Here is a 16,890-nt window from a genome sequence, read left to right on the forward strand (position 1 = left end):
GATCTAAAAAGCTTTGAGATATAGAAATTTCCGGACTTTATAGCTGTGGTTTTGTCGGTTTTTCAACTGTTGTTTCGCCTACAACTTCATGCCTTTCTAGGCTGTATATTGTAACATTAGATAACTCCGAATAGAGTAGTGTCCATCTAAATCATGGGACAGACATATCTGAATCTGTTGAACATCTGGCTACTGAAGCAATTTTTTAAGCCTATACAAAATGATACACTCCTGACTCCAGATATCTATATAAAAAGTGATCGAGCTTGATATCTAGCTGTTAGTAGATCTTTAAAATTTACAGACGCGCATGGATATTAGATCTGTAAACTGATTGAACCATAGAACTGGTAGTCGGTCGAACATTTTTTTAATAAGAATAACTTAATTTCATTATTTGATTTTGGCACAAAATTTATCAAATTAATATTCCGTGGTACCTATATTTTTGAACCATCAGAATATATTTATTAGAACAAGATGCCAGCATTAGAACATTGCCTTTTAATTGTCTATACTTGCCTGTTCATTTATCTAGAATCAACGTGAAAGGCCTGATGCACCATCTTCCTACTGACGATGATATCTCCAACGTTCTGAAAGAATTCACGGTGGACTTTCTTCTGAAAGGCTACGGAACCCTGGTCAAAGACCTTCATACCCAGCTGGTGACCAATATTCACATCCAGATCGACACCTCCCATTTCTTCTGGCTGGTAACATATTTCCTTAAATTCGCAACTCAGCTCGAACTGGACCTGGAACATCTGGTTCCGGTGTTATCTTACGAATTATTGTCCTATCTGGTATTCCAAGGCGTTTGGAATCTGGAGGAATTCGAACTTAGGAGAAGAATGGTCTACGTGGATCTGAAACCATCCCTGAGGAGGCTGCATTTGGTGAGCAGGATTTGGGAGAACTTTTAAACTTAATTTTTAGCATTCGATCATTCCTCATGTAGACACCAATGTTATTGAATTTCATGGTCAATCTCACACCATTTTTTAGTGCACTTTTAATGTGCAATTCCTCCTGAGGTCATTGGTTGGCTGATCAGCAAGTAATTTTTCTACTACGCCTGAGGGTCCAGTCATAATAGATATGGATAAAATTTCTTTGGACAATCATTCCTAACCAGATTCTTATATTCGTCATCCAGGATTAGTTGTCCCTTCCTGGTCCTTGTTTCCCTTTAATTTGCCCTTTTGATTAACTGGAGCAATTGCTTCTGACTACCCCGCAAGGGTAGTCAGTTTTCTGCCTTTTAATAGCTGTTATTAGCTTTCTATATGCATTAACACAGTCTGACACCCTCTCATTCGTATGTCCAAGAGCATTCTGTGAAAGTCTCATATTTCAAATCCTTCGATTCGCATCAGAGGTGCCAACTTGAGTGTCCAGGCCTCCACTCCATATAAAAGAATTGAGCATTAGAATATTATATACAGGGTGACTCATTTAAAGTCCACCCCCAATAACTCAATAACGAATCAGAATTTGTGAAAACACTCTGGCAGGTCGATTTTTGATGACAGGGGGAATGATCTGGGATACAAAGCTTGTTTCTACTAGCAACCCCCTGGAGATGATGCAACCCCATCAGAAATTTGAAAAAGGGAAAGTTTCATAGCACAAATGTATGCATGGATTCAAATTTGTATGAACCTGCAATTTGAGTTCTATAAAGTGAATATTCACAAAGCTACAGGGTGTTTTTTATGAAATTATGATACCGATAAAACAAAATGAAACAGAGATGTTCTAATTGATCGTATAATTTCTATTGAAAGAAAAATATTTTTAACAAACAGTAATAGTAAAAAATTACCACAAATTCTGAAATTTCTCACCATTAGATTGCATGCACTATACGCTGAACGCTCTATTAGTGTGACGTCACACACCGCCATTTCTGGTTCTCCTGTCAGTGTTCCGAATCCAAACAAATAAATTGTCATTCAAATTAGTACGGTGTCGTTGAAGGAATTAGCGTATTTTCATAAATAAGAGTATTTGAGGAACGATTTCAGTATTAATTGATAGACAGAAGGAACGAGGTTAATACTAGTAAGTTTGAATCCTGTATCTTTCCCCAGATTTTGTAAAAAGCCGTGTTTATTAGTTGAACTTCAAGTTCGAACTTACTGGCATTAATCTCGTGCCTTCTGTCTATCAATTAATAGTAAAATCGTTCCTTAAATGATCTTATTTATCAAAATGAGCCAATTTCTTCAACGGCAACGTACTAATTTGAATGACAATTTGTTTGTTTAGATTCCGAACACTGACAGGAGAACTAAAATGGCGGCGTGTGACGTCATCACTAATAGAGCGTATTGTGTGCTTGATCGATGACCATAGTTCTTCTTAATTCTTTATTGGTCTTGTCCCTAGATATTTGTTTAGTGCAGAAATTGATTTATGTTATCTTCTTTTAGCAGTTCTATATCTATGCTGTGAGGTTAGGCTCTCTTATATTTTCTCAGTAAAAATTTTAGCGAATATAAAAAAGACAATTAAATAAGAAAGTAGCAGGTGTGCTTAAACTATCTCGAGGCAAATTCTTGCAGGTTGTAACAGCCATAAGGGAGTTCTTGCAAGCAGTCGACACTTATCAAAAGAACCTTCATCTGAATGAGGAAGATAAAGGCGTGTTACTTGGTTTGCAATCAAAAATAGTGGGAACTCAAGAGCTTGGATCTTTCTTCCTTCTGTTACTGAGACACTACAACAACAAATTACAAAGCAGACAATATTTGCAAGACTTAATACTGACCAATCATATTTATCTCTTGTTTCTGGATAGAGTTTCCAAGATGAAGGACGTTAAACCCAAGTTTAGTTTGATGGAACATTTGAATAAGTAAGTGATTGAAATTATAACTCAATTCCACTATCACCATAAGGAAGTTTGCCAAATTTGAAGTTTTATTTTCAGAATGAACGGTTCTTTCCTGAATAATTTAGAATGATATGTAGGAAATAATTAAAAAGCCTTATTAGCCTAAAAGGATTTCCTACCTCAGTTATCCAATTCAGTAAAGCTTGAATGCTGAAAATTGTTCTGTTCTATCAAGTCATTTTAAATATTATGTACTTCACTCAATAAAGCCTGGCCTAATCAGTAAAAACACAATGTTGATATAGTACGTCAACGCTTCCCTAGCTCTTCAATACATTTTCTTCATAAAGATTCCTTTTTGCTTTCGAGCAATCACTTCTTCATAAGAGCCAACCTCCCTCCCTCCCGGGAGCACCTTATAACCGTTATTTTCGATGTAGCAAAGTCTGCATAATACTCATCAAGCCATTGGTTTGCTTGCGCAGTATTTTTTCTCAAAAAAAGTGTTTTATCAATATGCGAATCTCGTTTTATCCATCTTTCAAACAACAACAAATGTAGCGTCACTTAACTCTTAATATCTCGGTCAAGACTACACTCCATGTTCCCAAATTTTAACACGCATCTTTTGAAGTTCGGCACAAACACTGACGTGTTATGGATGTAAAAGAAATCTAAAAATATGTTGCGTTCAATTTTCAGATTTGCAGAGGTAGAAATAATGTGTCAGTATGGAGTTCTCCTAGAAAACTTTAAAGAAAATGGAGAATACATCAATAACTGCATCTTCACCATGATGCACCACATAGGTGGTGACCTTGACAATGTATCCATCTTGTTTCAGCCGAATATATTGAAGACCTTCTCCCAAATATGGGAATCGGATTTCCACGTTTGCGACGTTAGTATAACCATTCATAAGTAAAGCATCTCTTTATATTGATCAATATATGGATCAACAGCATAAGAACTTCTCCTAACTAGCACAAGCTCTGAGGTGTCCCAAAGGCCCAGGAAAGTTGAGATAGATATTTATGTTTCTACATTTTTTATCCCATCACTCTTAGGTCTCTGTGAAACCTCTCAAAAGTTTGGAACTTGTACGAGTAGTGTTCTGTTTAAGTTTTGTTATTGTTATCACCTCGCCACGATAGGCACAGCACTCAATTTTTTAATCAACAGTGCAGTGCAGTAGACTATGTGATCAATGAATTTATCATATTGCATCTCTTGCCACATTGAAATGAGTTTTAAATAGAGATAATACAATAAAGAAATTGAAATAATCTTAAAAAACATGTGAAACGGATGAGTTATCAACATATGATCCACACATTTATGATTCAGATTTCAGAATTTTTGTTTGAAACCTCATAAGCTTAAATTTGTAGGATTGGGCTGACCTCATCGAATATGTCATTCACAAATTTATCAACTCGCCAAGAAAGAACCATTACCTTTCCGACAAAAATCTAGAAAGTACTTCAGATTCAGAGCAATTGGAGTAAGTAGCTCTACCGTAAATCTTAACTTACATCTACAGCGGTTAATTTTTTTTTCAAGGTGTAAGGAAAAGGAGAAAATTAATCAAGGGTCCCATGAAAGCGAGAAAAATGTAGAGGTGGGCGACGAAAGTAATAAGAAATACAGCGATAATAACCTCATGAGATACAAAACGCAGATTTCCATAATCAAAGATCTGCTATTGCAGAATGTCATCAGTGAAAAGCAATATAAGGAATTCACCAAGAACGAAAAACCGGAAACGAATAGATCTCAGGCTGGAAGGAAAGATGTGAAAAACGACGAAGATATATCTGTGGACAAGGAAGTGGAGGCCTTGAGAAGTTACCTGATCAAAGAGGGTAGGGAAAAGTATATCTTCTGGTTGCAGGACGTTCTCTTGGAATTATGCTACGCCAAACTATTACTAGAAGATCCTCAGAGATTTGGAGATGCCAGTACTACGGTAGAACCAACTGTCTACTATAACTCTAGTAAGCATAACGTATTCATGGACATTTCCATAATTGATTCTGAACGAAAGTTTAAAGTCTCTTCTTGATGTAACAACAATTAAATACAATAGTATTAGGTGTAGAACTTTGCTTCCGCCGTAGTTGAAATAAATAGATCGTAGATGTCATACAATAAGCTTATAGATATTTGTAAACATAACGCCATCGAAATGTTAGTCGATTTGTGTCTGCATCATGAAGTTATGGTGGATTTATGCACCAGTCCTAAGAACTAAGAATTGAACGCTAACAAATCAATGAGGGCGTTTATGCAGGTTTCCTAAGAACTAACGCTACCAGGCCAACTGTTAACTAAGAACTAAGGGCTCAGGTAAAATATAAAAGTGCACGTGTGCCGCATGGAATTCCAATATTAACGAGTACCAGTTTCTATCATTTTATGTTCTTCATTCGTGTTTATCGATGAAAAGTATTAGGTGTATTTGAAAAAATTAAATTTAATTTTTTCACAATAAATATCAACGTCAAACATCAAAGTATAGAACAAATAGAAAGTAGTTCGAGCACGTGCGCATGCCTTAACTAAGAACTAACAAGAGAGTGCATAAACGCCACTGAATTCTTAGGTTTAGTTCTTAGGTACGGTGCATAAATCCACCATTATTATCGATTAAACATGTGAGCTTACGAGCCAAATTCTTGTCATTTGCGGGAAGTTTTAATTTTCTGCTTTATTATGAAGGAATCTGCGGCTGAGCCTCATCGAATGCTCTCAAATTATCTATGGTGAGGCCGTTTTAGTGGAAGAACATGCCGAGAGTGGTTTTAACGCTTCAAGAACGGTGGTTTTGACGTCGAAGACCAGCATGGCGGTGGAAGAGAGAAGGTTTTCGAAGATGCAGAATTTGAGGCATTACTTGATCAAGACTCGTGGCAAATGCAACAAGAATTGGCAGGAACATTGGGAGTTACGAAACAAGCCAATGCCTGAAAGTCATGGGAATGATTCAGAAACAAAGAAATTGGATGCCGTACGAGTTGACGCGGAGAGATTTTGAACGACATTTGTTTGCTTGTGAACAGCTGCTCGCAAGGAAAGACGGAAGAGATTTCTGCATCGCATTGTGACTGGAGACGAAAAATGGATTCATAACGATAATCCCAAGCACAAAAAATCTTGGGGATATCCCGACCATGCTTTCACGTCGACGGGCAAACCCAATATTCACGGTTCCAAGGTCATGCTTAGTATTAGGTGGAACCAGCTCGGCGTAGTATATTATGGGTTGTTAAAACCGACTGAAACAATCACAGGTGATTGTTATCGAACGCAATTAATGCGTTTGAGACAAGCATTGCAAGACAAACGGCTGCAATACAACGAGGAGATGATGAAGTGTTTTTACAGCATGACAATGCTCGACCCCATGTTGCGAAAGTGGCCAAGACATACTTGGAAACGTTGAAATGGGAAGTCCTACCCCACCCGACGTATTCTGCAAGACGTTGCTCCCTAGGACTATCACTTGTTTCAGTCAATGGCATACAGCTTGGCTGACCAGCACTTCCGGTCTTATGAAGAAGTAAAAAATTGGATCATTTCGTGGATCGCTTCAAAAGATGACCAGTTTTTTCAACTCATTCACTTTCAATTCGTACACTGCCCGAAAGATTGGAGAAAGTAGTGACCACTGACCAGCTGTGGACAATACTTTGAATCATAAATGTATAACCAGTTTTTTACATTAAAGCCTCTAATATCGAAAAAACGACGGAAGCAAAGTTGTACGCCGATGTATATTGAACAAGAAACGCCGCCAATTTAACTTTCAAGTGCATTCACATTTAAAATGATAAATGAAAAAGTCTTTATATTCCTAAGAAGCGCTGACTGTGACCTAAAAGACTATCAACCACCAATGCATAGCTTATATGTCTTAACATAAAAAAGTAGATGAATTCTAAAATTTCTGATTTTTCACATTTTCGATTAACGACCATTATTTCTCCATTAGTTGAATTAAAACCGATTGGAAAATCTATCTTAGCGGATATTAGAAAAAAATAAATTGAAAAACAGCTATACTTGCAGTTTTTTCCCAATGAAATATATAGGTACATTTTGACCTCGGTATCAATTTTTTTTCACTTGAAAAATTCCATGAGTTTATCATTGAAAATAATGGCAATGCCACATTCCTTCAGAATTATATCAGGAAAAGCATTAAATTGATTTTTTTGCGTCTTCTATTTGCTCTTAGTTGGTCTACTATTCAATAAAAATCTCTTTTCAGTGTTGGATCTACCATTGCCTTTCATTCACTGGACAACTGAACAGAGTAATGCTTTAAAATTTACACCTTTCGTTCTGTTATTGCATAAATTGGGACTTCACCTGCCGGCTCACACAGGAAGACTATTCGTCAGAATACCTAACTATTGGACAGTTGGAGTGATTTATGGAAAAGCCCAACAATTGGGTCCTGTAAACAGAGGTGAGAAGAAAATAATTTATTACTTTCGAAAAGTTATTTTCATGAACATGTCTCTAGAACCCCTTATTTCCAGAAAAAATCAAGTTTGATGTCAGTGTATTCGAAGGTCCCAATAAAAAAGAACCAGTTTATTCCTTGAAGTTGGAAGAGAATGGCACTGAGGACCATAGCAAATTTCTTTATGATTCGTCTAAACAAACACCCTACTTATTTCGTTACACACCTTTGTAAGTTGCAGAGTTAAAGTTTTCATGCATACGAAATTATGAGATCGATTGTAAAGATGTTTTCTGTTTCCGAATCTGTAATATCAGATGCATGGAGAACTCCACCTAATTCGTTTTTCCAGATAACAAAAGATTCCTTTTCAGGCCTAATTCAATGGATTGGTCACCCAGGTTATCTTCTGTTTCTACCGAAACAGATACCAACTTAAAAAGGTAACTATCACCTCATTTCAATTTACAAACATAAAACTGAATTCAACATAATTTACCTATTATTTTTTATGTAAAATACAGACTTGACGAATTAAATATCATTACCGAAGAAGAGCCAATGTACATCAATTCCTTTCCACAAATGGAGATAGCACCATGTTTCAAGAACTCTACACTTCTTTCAATAATACCTTGTTCTACAGCTAACCAAGAGGTTGATGGCAGTAGTATATGTGATACAGCTTACTCAGGTCTTACTGGTATGTGCGTCAGCGACGAAGAAAATGTTGACCATCTATAATACGATTAAGTTGGTTACACTAGAAACTATTTAGTCGAGATCCAACTGATTATGTCCGTTTACACTGAAAGAAGTAAAACTAACAACTGCCTACATAGAGATACAGATGCTTACAAACCCTGGTGTAGAAATTCATATCTGAAAATGTTTGGAACAAAATACTGTTATGGTACTCTAAATTCAGTGAGTGCTTCAATAAACTACAGTTAACCATGGCCGAGGTGCCAATAAAAATTATTGGTAAATAAAGTTACGTACATAATGAGAAACAGTTTTCAAAATTTATACTTCTTTCTAATAGTGATAATTGAAGTGTGTAGCACTAATAATCAATAAGATTTCTAATCCAATAGAAGACCTAGTTGACAGGAAAGTTGTTCCATCTCAAAAGATATAAAATGTAAATAGAGAAAAAGAAAAGTAAAATATGATTGTGCCAACTTCAGGGTTTATATAAATCTCTGTAGAAATGGGCCTAAACAATTATGTTTAGATTCTTTAAGTTAATGTACAGGTGTATCAATAGTGGATGCTGAATTATCATCAGTTCCATATAATCTTAAGATAAAGGCTGTTCTTTACACATAAAGTGTTTGCAGTTTCTATGAAAGTACAGAGAAAATAAGTTTACTGAGTGCCATTGAAAAATCTGTACATTTTTATGTTTATTTGTTATATGTATTTTTTCAATGAATGTCAGTTCCTATTTTTGGAAGAATTCAAAAAAAACTTCAGATATTGTTAAATTTCTTATTTTGTTGTATAGTTTTCTAAAAAATAAAAAACTTAGTTGTTTGACTTTAGTTTACTTCATTGTTTAATATTTCATTAATTTTATAGTGTAAAAAGATAAATGGCAAAAATGTTTTGAAAACATTATATAAATATCTTTATCTCTTCATTTGACAATATTTCGTTTCTACAAAGAAATCATCTCAAATTTCGTGAGCTTTCACAATCAATACAATTGTTTTTGACATTTATTTATGTACCAGCATTATCAACAGTATAATCAAATACATGAGATGTTTTTAGGAACATCTAAATGTGTTATACTGTTATATGTATGGTGCAAAATTTATCTAGTGTTTGCAAACAGAAAAATTATTTATTCTAGCTCTATTTATTTCAAAGAAAAGCTGAAAATAGCCAATTCCAGAAAAATATCTGCCCTTATATTACAGCGAACTTTTATTTTACAATTTTACTTCCATGAATGAAACAAAATCATTTGAATGAACCAGAGCATAAATCTTTTTTTCATTTACCCTTATTTTTGAATTGTTCATTTATAAAGGAGAACTTATTCATACTTGAATCATTAATTTTATTGAAATAACTCCTTTTTGATTAATCTGGAATGTTCCAAAAGATCCATGTAGTTTTAAATGTTCACCACATGACCTAATGAACGATGGAAGGTTGAAAAATAGGCGTTAGTTGGATTTATATCATTTAATTATCTATTATGAACATTATAACAATAAATGAGAGAGCTACCATGCTATGATACGTGTATACGTCGTAAGTATGACAACAGCAGATCTAAATCACGAAAATGCGGTTTCATTAAATAAATACCGGATTCAAAGATCAAGGTGAAAAGTAATAATAAATATTCATCAGACTTCTTATACCTCTAATCAACGTACACGATTAAATAAAAAAATTGAAATAAAAACACTAAGTTTTATTTACACATTTTGCACACTGTCGGAAAATTATAAGTCATAATACTTTAAGTATATTATATACAAATTGTATAAAATAACTGAGTGGAAAAAATATCATTCTTTGCAACAGGACATATTCCAATAGTATGTTTACACAAAGAAAGCAGAAAATATACAGGAGAAAAAAGAGTAACCAACATCATCGATGTGGGCAACAACTATCAGATGCATGTCCCATTCCTTATCATTCGAGTCTTCGAATATACTTATTACTTTGTCCTCTTTCAAACGGAATGCTTAGAGCTTTTTGACTTCTTCATTTTGATCATTTATGAGTGATATTTTTGTTTGATTGGATAACACAAGAAATTGCAGAATATGCAAATCTTTGGAAGTTAATTCTTCAATCAGGGATATCAACTGCAAAAAACATAAATGCTCTATATGACATGGTCAATTCTATGAAGACTTTAATCTTTATTTTTAACTTTCCCTAATGTATAAGATTATGTTCATGACCCTATGATTATTCGATGGAGTATGGTTTAAATCAAGTTGAAATTTATTGAAAACAATGTATCCAATTATATTGTTTGAAATATTCCAGAAGAACAATCAAAGTTCGGTAAAAAATCAAAATGAAGATTCATTTCAAAGACACCCTACATATCTCCGAGTTCTCTAATGCATTCCATCCAAGGTCGAGACAACAAATTCCAAATATTCAAGCTTATCGCAATAAGTAACCCTAAGTAGTTCATTGTTAATAAAGTGGGAGGAATACATAGTAAAATTTATCAAGCGTATTTTTCATTTTCCAGTTGTCTATTTAGAAACCTAGACTGCATCTCTTTTTGAACAATCGCTTTACCAAGTCCATTTAAGTAGAAGTTTTAACCACTAAAAAGCGTTCCTTCTAATTTCTTTTAGCTTCATGTATCACAGTTCACTTCGTTTGCCCTTATAACAATTGCGATGTAGGCCATCGTCCTTGTTAAACTTCCTAGATAACTTTGTAACAAAACGACCAAAAGGAAAATACTTTCGTTAACGTCTTCAAAAATTATTTCCACTGACCGTTAAATCCTCAAAGTTACCGTAAGATAACCAGCCGTTTCCTTACGAATGGACCTTACTACACTTCAGCATTACCACTCTCACGCAGTTTTTCGGCTTCTAACTTAGCAGCGGCGTGTTCAGCTGCAGCAGCACGGGCAGCAGCAGCGGCCGCAGATCGACTAGCACTTGAACGTAGGTTCTTCTTCTCCCGCACTGATTCTGGATCGATAGGAGGTAAATCACCAGATTTACGCTTTCCTCGGGTGCGTTTTGTACTCTTCTTTGGTGGTGACGCGGTTTCTCTCTCCTCTGCCTCGTTTATCATCGGCTGTTGCGGTTCTCCAACCTCCTCGTACTTCCTCTCCTCCTCCATCTCCTCTTTCTTTTCTTCAACCAAAGGTTCTTCCTCCAAGGTTTGAATGGGTTCAGGCGGAATTTCCGCCTTGGGTGCTTCCGTTTCCTCTCCCGATCGCTTGACCACCGTAGAGGGTGGCAGCAAAGCTTCAATATCAACGCTTTCGGATTCCCCACCTGGGGGTTTGGTATTAGTCATCGCCGGTATTTTTTCTGTTAGTTCTTTCAGTTTTTTCGATGGGTTATCGTCAAGGTTTTGTTCCGTGCTGTCTCGGTGACGCTTGGTCGACGACGCCATCATCATCGGGTTCTCCGGTGCGTATGCCTTTGAGATCATCAGTTCCGCATTGTTTTTACTAAGTTGCTCGATGGCCTCCTTCATTTGCTGTTCCTGCGTCTTTTTCGCCGTTTGGTTCACTTGAGCCTCCAGCAACTTAGTAAAATCGGACAAGCCTGGCAAGTCCTTCTTGTCCTTCAATTTATCGGGCGTGGTGAAGTCAGTGGGCAGCATACCTCTCAAGCTTTCCAACGCCCGCCGCTTCTCTTCCTTCTTGTCATTCTTTATCTGTTTGAGTGAAGCGTCCAAGGAACTTGCTGCTTTAGTAATGCTCTCTAGAATCTGTGTATCAGGAGGAAGCAACAGCTGCTGGAGGTGGGCGTCCCTACTGGAGGTTCTCGGTTTGGAGGAAGAGGAGGTGGTCATAGTGGAGGACGCTGAAGCTCTAGAACCCATACTGGATTTCCCAGATTTTGAATTCGGCGAAGGAGCCGCAGTCATGTTACCGCCGTTGAGCAAACCGCACTGTTGGGCCAAAGTGTCGTACGCTGCCGACATCCCAGGTTGCAACGTAAACGGGTTCAATCCTCCCAATCCCAGTGGTGTGTACAACAAACTGGGGTTCGGGAAGAAGAACGGGAATGGGTTGGAAGTCGGTATCGAGTTACCGGAAGAAGGTGTGGAGGACTTGCTGGAACTGTGAGCCTCCTGAGGCTTAGATTGCTTACCGCCACCTCCTCCTTTGCCACTGGACTTCTGAGGATCTGGGCCCACACCTGCAGCGGCAGCTGCAGCTGCCAAGGCTGAAGGATCCATCCCTAAACCTGGCAGGCCCAAACCGGCCAGGTTGGCGAAGAGATTCATGTTGTTGAGGTTACCGAGACCGCCCATCGATCCCAGAGCTCCCATGTTGGGCAAACCTGCGAACGGCATCAGCAATGGACTATTCTTCGGATCGAACTGTCCCAAACCGGATAGACCTGCAAAATCGTTGTTAGGTTGTTACTTGTGATAACGGAAGAATCGGCAAAAAAATGTTATATACAGTAAAACCGCGATCAATCGTGCGCAGATTATCCGTGGGATGGGTTAGATCAACCGTGCAAACGTTCGTCTCGAGGAATCCCTATCAACATCGGGTATCGCAAAATTCGTTATCTAGTGAAGATATCTCAGAATTCCTTTGAGCTGAAGGAAATGAATGGCACAGTTTCGGGCTCGATTTTTGAAAGAATTATTAATTTTGTGAAACTGTAACCTCATAAACTGTTTTCAAGCTATAAGAGAAAATTGGAAAATGGCGTGAAATGAAAAGTTTCATAACTTCTTCATTACTAGTGTTATGAACATAAACAAAAACATTCTATAGGAACTCTTTCAGTAGAATCCATTGGTGTTATAATTTGTTTTTTATTGCAATTAGTTTTGTAGTTATAATACGAAATTGTGTTTTTAAATGTAAATCAACAATTTCTCTAACAAATAAAATTTTCCCTTTTGAAAAATATATCATGATATAAATTTCTTATCAAACCATAAAAATCATTAAAAGTTTCACAGGGCAAATTAACCAAGTGCCTAATCTACAAAGTGAGTCAAAAGTGCTCAATTAGTCGATAACTCCTGTAGATTTTGAATGATTCAAATTTTGACGGAATCGACATCACTCAGCGCATAAGTTTGAATTTTTTTTTTTTACGGGCTGGTCCGAAAGTGATGGAACACAATACTATTTTTTTTTATTGGGACTTCTCAATTTTTATACCAAACACATGATCTCAATAAATCTTTCAATAAAGAATTGAAAACATTTTGTTTTTTTAATTTTTATTTTTTTGTGACTTTTCCTGTGGTTTAGATTTTTCTTTAATTTGTCGTCCTTTCTGTTTCGAAAAATATCAAGAACATTTTACAGATGAACAAGAAATAACGGAGAGATTTAGAAAATAGCTTAAAAATTTTATATTAGCCAAATAGCTTAAAAATTTTATATTAGCCACTTACCTGAAAGAAGATTAGAATTTATGCCTCCAAGTCCAGCGCCAGTCAAATTGGGGAATGACAAATTCGACGGCAATGACGTGTTGATACTAGCAGAACCCACGCTTGAGTTGGAGCCAGTAGGACTAGCCATGAGAGGGGGTCTACCAGGCATATTACCCTTTTTCGATGTACCTGAGGAACATGAACCACCCTGTACTCGTTTCTGCAGATCATGGCTTAGGTTACCCCTTTCCTTCACCAACTCCGACCATTTAGGGTCTATATCATACATAGGATTCTCCAACAACCACTGTCCCAGCCTCTTTAAAGTTGGCGCCTTAGGTCCTGTCAGTTTCTTACCGCTCACCCTGTGTATAACGGACACGTTTTCGTCTCCTGTAAGTTTCTTCCAGTCTAAAAGCGAAGGATCGATCCTGGGTCTTCTTCTTCGCGGCGAAAGATAATCAGCACCCAAGGGCTGCTCAGCTAAGGCCGCATTCTGTTCCGCCAACCACTTGTTAACCTTGGCCTCGTGCGAGAACGAATTCACCTTGGCGCTGTAGTCAGACACTTTGCTGATATCTGCTATCATAGCCTCGTAGCTCTTTCGTTGCTGTTGTTGCTTCTTCAAAAGCAGGTTCTGCTGTTCAGCTTGGGCCAGGAAGGACGAGAAGCTGTCCTTGCTAGAACCTGGCATCGTAGGCATCATGTTCGGCATCGATACGTTCCGGGATGCAGATGAAGAAGGTACGGAAGTGACTGTGATCGTGAACGGTTTTTGTGATTGATTGTGCGAACTACTAACTGGCGCCGAGGTAGGGGTTAACGTAACGCTTGGCGGAATCGTAGGCTTCTTCGAAGGTTCAGGAAACAATGATTGTTCTTTAGCTGCGGATAATCCTAGTACGATTTCGTCCAATTTTTTTCGTTTCTTTTCTTTTCCTACCAAAGGTTCAGGTTCGGGCTGAAATACAAAAAGTTAGGTTATCGATGGTATTGACAATATTGAGAAGTGTAACTTACGCAGTTCTTTCTTTTCATGAGCTTGGATAAGGTGTCGTCCAGTTTGTTACCGCCCATTTTTGATGATGAATTGCCACCTGCCATCTTCTTGGAAGGCATGGAAAAGTCTTGAACTTCGCCCATATCGGTCATTTGTCTTTCAGGTTTGGGAATGCTGTAACAAATAAAAAAAAATTGTATGGCTCTTCAGTAATGGATTCTATTGCATAGGCAACTATAAAATCTTTTTTCTACATTCATGCAAAAAGCACAACTTTATTGAACTATATTTAGTGGAAAAAGAAGTTCTTTATTGCACTAGTGCAATAAAGTTTTTATTGTACTCATCTGTCATTCTACTTCAACGTGCTGTCATCATGACAAACAAATATTTCAGCCTGAAGGAAATAACGATGTACAGTTACCAAGTACTAGTACGTTTACAGCAGTAACAAATCAAGAAGTGGATTTAAAAAGTACTTCACTACGAAATATTCATATTGAAAATTGCACCAATTGTTCATTCACTTTCAACATTGAGGGTAAAATGAAGTTTGAGTTGAATTGTTCGTAACATATTAGTTCCTGTTTCAATGCAAATCGATATTAATAATAAAGTATTCAAGTTGCCCTTTTCATTTTCCTACACCTAGTGCCGCACCTCAATAAATCATTTTTTGCTTTTTGCATGAACGTAGAAAAAATGTTGTATGCAACTCGTGCAAAAATTGTTTATTGCACTCGACGTGTTGTCCAACTTGGCCTAACGGCCTCGTCAGACAATTTCACGTCGAGTGCAATAAACAATTTTTGCACGAGTTGCATACAACATTTTTTCTACGTTCATGCAAAAAGCAAACATTCACTATTATTCAACTTTAATTCATGCTAATAATTATTTTACGTATATGAGGCAATAATGTATGAACTGCTTTTGTTTTTATTATTAAATTCCAAACTGATGTTTTGTAAAAAAATGTTTTGACTAATGACAAGTGGATCATATATACTAAGCAAGTTAAATCAGATATTAAAATCTGCTAGTAACTGTTTGATAAGAATTAAATAATCGACTCACCTAGAACTCAAATCGATTGGAGTCAGCGTACTGCTAGTACCAGGTATGACAGTAGTTTGTCCGATAGTCTTCGCAATCGGCGAGTGATACTTCATATCATACATGTTCATGTTACCCATCATCCTCGAAGTGCCTTGATGCGCAGGAGGCGGTTGCAATGTGCTCTGAACAGGTGTTGACCTCCTAGAGTCCTCTGAATCATCATTATCGCCCCAACCCATGGAATGTTTCATCATCGGGTTGCCCAGATGACTGGTGCTATTCAATAAAGCATGCAACTTGGCTCTTTCGGTCTCCACATCGATGGCTATGTGTCTTTTCCTCTTCTTCGTATTAATATCCGAATCTACAGACATTGGGGTGGAAGTTTCTCTCTTGGGAGGATCGTTGGGAAGCTCATGGATTGGAATGTCGAACTCATTACCAATACCTGAATTCAATCAAATTGTTTGATCAGACATCAACATATAATACATTTATATCATCATTGTTGAATAACTTTGTGTTTCATAAACATGTGAAAAATTAGATTTTTACCAATAAAAATATACATACCAGTGGCGTAGGCCGAGAAACTCTTGGAAGCTGGCCACTCCTTGGTTTCCACGGCATAGATTATGTGCTGGAGTCTCACTTGAATAGCGTATTCTTTGGGCCATTTCACAGCGTTGTTGAACAGCTGAGCCACAGTGGTTTCGCTAAAGTCCAAGGCACCAGTTTCCTGCTTGTCTCTTAGGACAAAGGTGTCGATCTGGGAGAGCCTGGACAGAGGCTGGATAACCTCTAAGTCGGGGAACATGGCTTTGAGTTCGGCTGCTTGTTTGGAACATAAGTCGTTCTCTTCTTCAATCTGAGTCTTCTTTGTTGCTTCTATTGGTTTACTTTCCACAGGTGCCTTAGACATATCTTCGGGTTCCTGAGTTTCCTTCTCTTCACCCTCCTTAACTTCAACGCTTTCTTTTTCCTCTTCCTCTTTCTTGTCTTCTTTAGGTTTCTCTTCTTCTTCTACTACTTCTTTAGTTTCAGTCGGTTCTTGCTCCTGTGCTGGGTTTTCCTCAGTCTCTGATTTGACAACAGCAAGTTCGGTCTTGTCTTGTTCTACTTCTTTTTTGTCTTTTTCATCAGCATTTTCTTTCTTTACGACTTTTTCTATCTTCAGGATACCTTCACCTTTTTCTAGTTTTACCAATAGTTCATCTTTATTCAATTTCAATATGTCCTCTCGACTACCCAATTTAATGGCGTCTTTAGATTCTTTGGCCTCGTGAGAAGTCACTTTCTTTCTTAGGATTTGATGGAAGGATAGGCCTGGATCATCCAGTAAGTAATAGTCTGTTCTCCCTAATCCATGTCTGAAATAAAATAACGAATGTTATATACATCCACTTTCTCAAGGATTTTTCAACA

The 16,890-nt window shown here is 37.2% G+C and overlaps 2 protein-coding genes across 8 annotated transcripts in view; one reads left to right on the plus strand and one right to left on the minus strand.

Moving 5' to 3' along the window:
• LOC123678192 (protein timeless) overlaps positions 1–8,865 on the plus strand; it is a 32,504-nt gene extending 23,639 nt beyond the window's left edge. Inside the window, exons 6-14 of the mRNA XM_045615084.1 lie at positions 539–899; positions 2,571–2,863; positions 3,545–3,743; positions 4,234–4,346; positions 4,406–4,839; positions 7,116–7,316; positions 7,390–7,543; positions 7,688–7,756; positions 7,838–8,865. Of these exons, the coding sequence (XP_045471040.1) occupies positions 539–899; positions 2,571–2,863; positions 3,545–3,743; positions 4,234–4,346; positions 4,406–4,839; positions 7,116–7,316; positions 7,390–7,543; positions 7,688–7,756; positions 7,838–8,057 (2,044 nt within the window). The 3' untranslated portion in view covers positions 8,058–8,865. The remainder of the gene's footprint in view (positions 1–538; positions 900–2,570; positions 2,864–3,544; positions 3,744–4,233; positions 4,347–4,405; positions 4,840–7,115; positions 7,317–7,389; positions 7,544–7,687; positions 7,757–7,837) is intronic.
• Positions 8,866–9,497: 632 nt separating this feature from the next.
• LOC123678191 (chromodomain-helicase-DNA-binding protein 7) overlaps positions 9,498–16,890 on the minus strand; it is a 32,926-nt gene continuing 25,533 nt past the window's right edge. For all 7 annotated transcript variants that reach the window (XM_045615083.1, XM_045615082.1, XM_045615081.1 and 4 more), the window contains 5 exons: positions 16,039–16,835; positions 15,484–15,913; positions 14,427–14,580; positions 13,425–14,367; positions 9,498–12,400 (listed from right to left, as the gene is read on the minus strand). In XM_045615083.1, coding sequence (XP_045471039.1) covers positions 10,866–12,400; positions 13,425–14,367; positions 14,427–14,580; positions 15,484–15,913; positions 16,039–16,835 — 3,859 coding nt within the window. In that variant the 3' untranslated portion in view covers positions 9,498–10,865. The remainder of the gene's footprint in view (positions 12,401–13,424; positions 14,368–14,426; positions 14,581–15,483; positions 15,914–16,038; positions 16,836–16,890) is intronic.

The sequence above is a fragment of the Harmonia axyridis genome, chromosome 4 (genome assembly GCF_914767665.1).
Source record: "Harmonia axyridis chromosome 4, icHarAxyr1.1, whole genome shotgun sequence".
Taxonomy (NCBI): domain Eukaryota; kingdom Metazoa; phylum Arthropoda; class Insecta; order Coleoptera; family Coccinellidae; genus Harmonia; species Harmonia axyridis.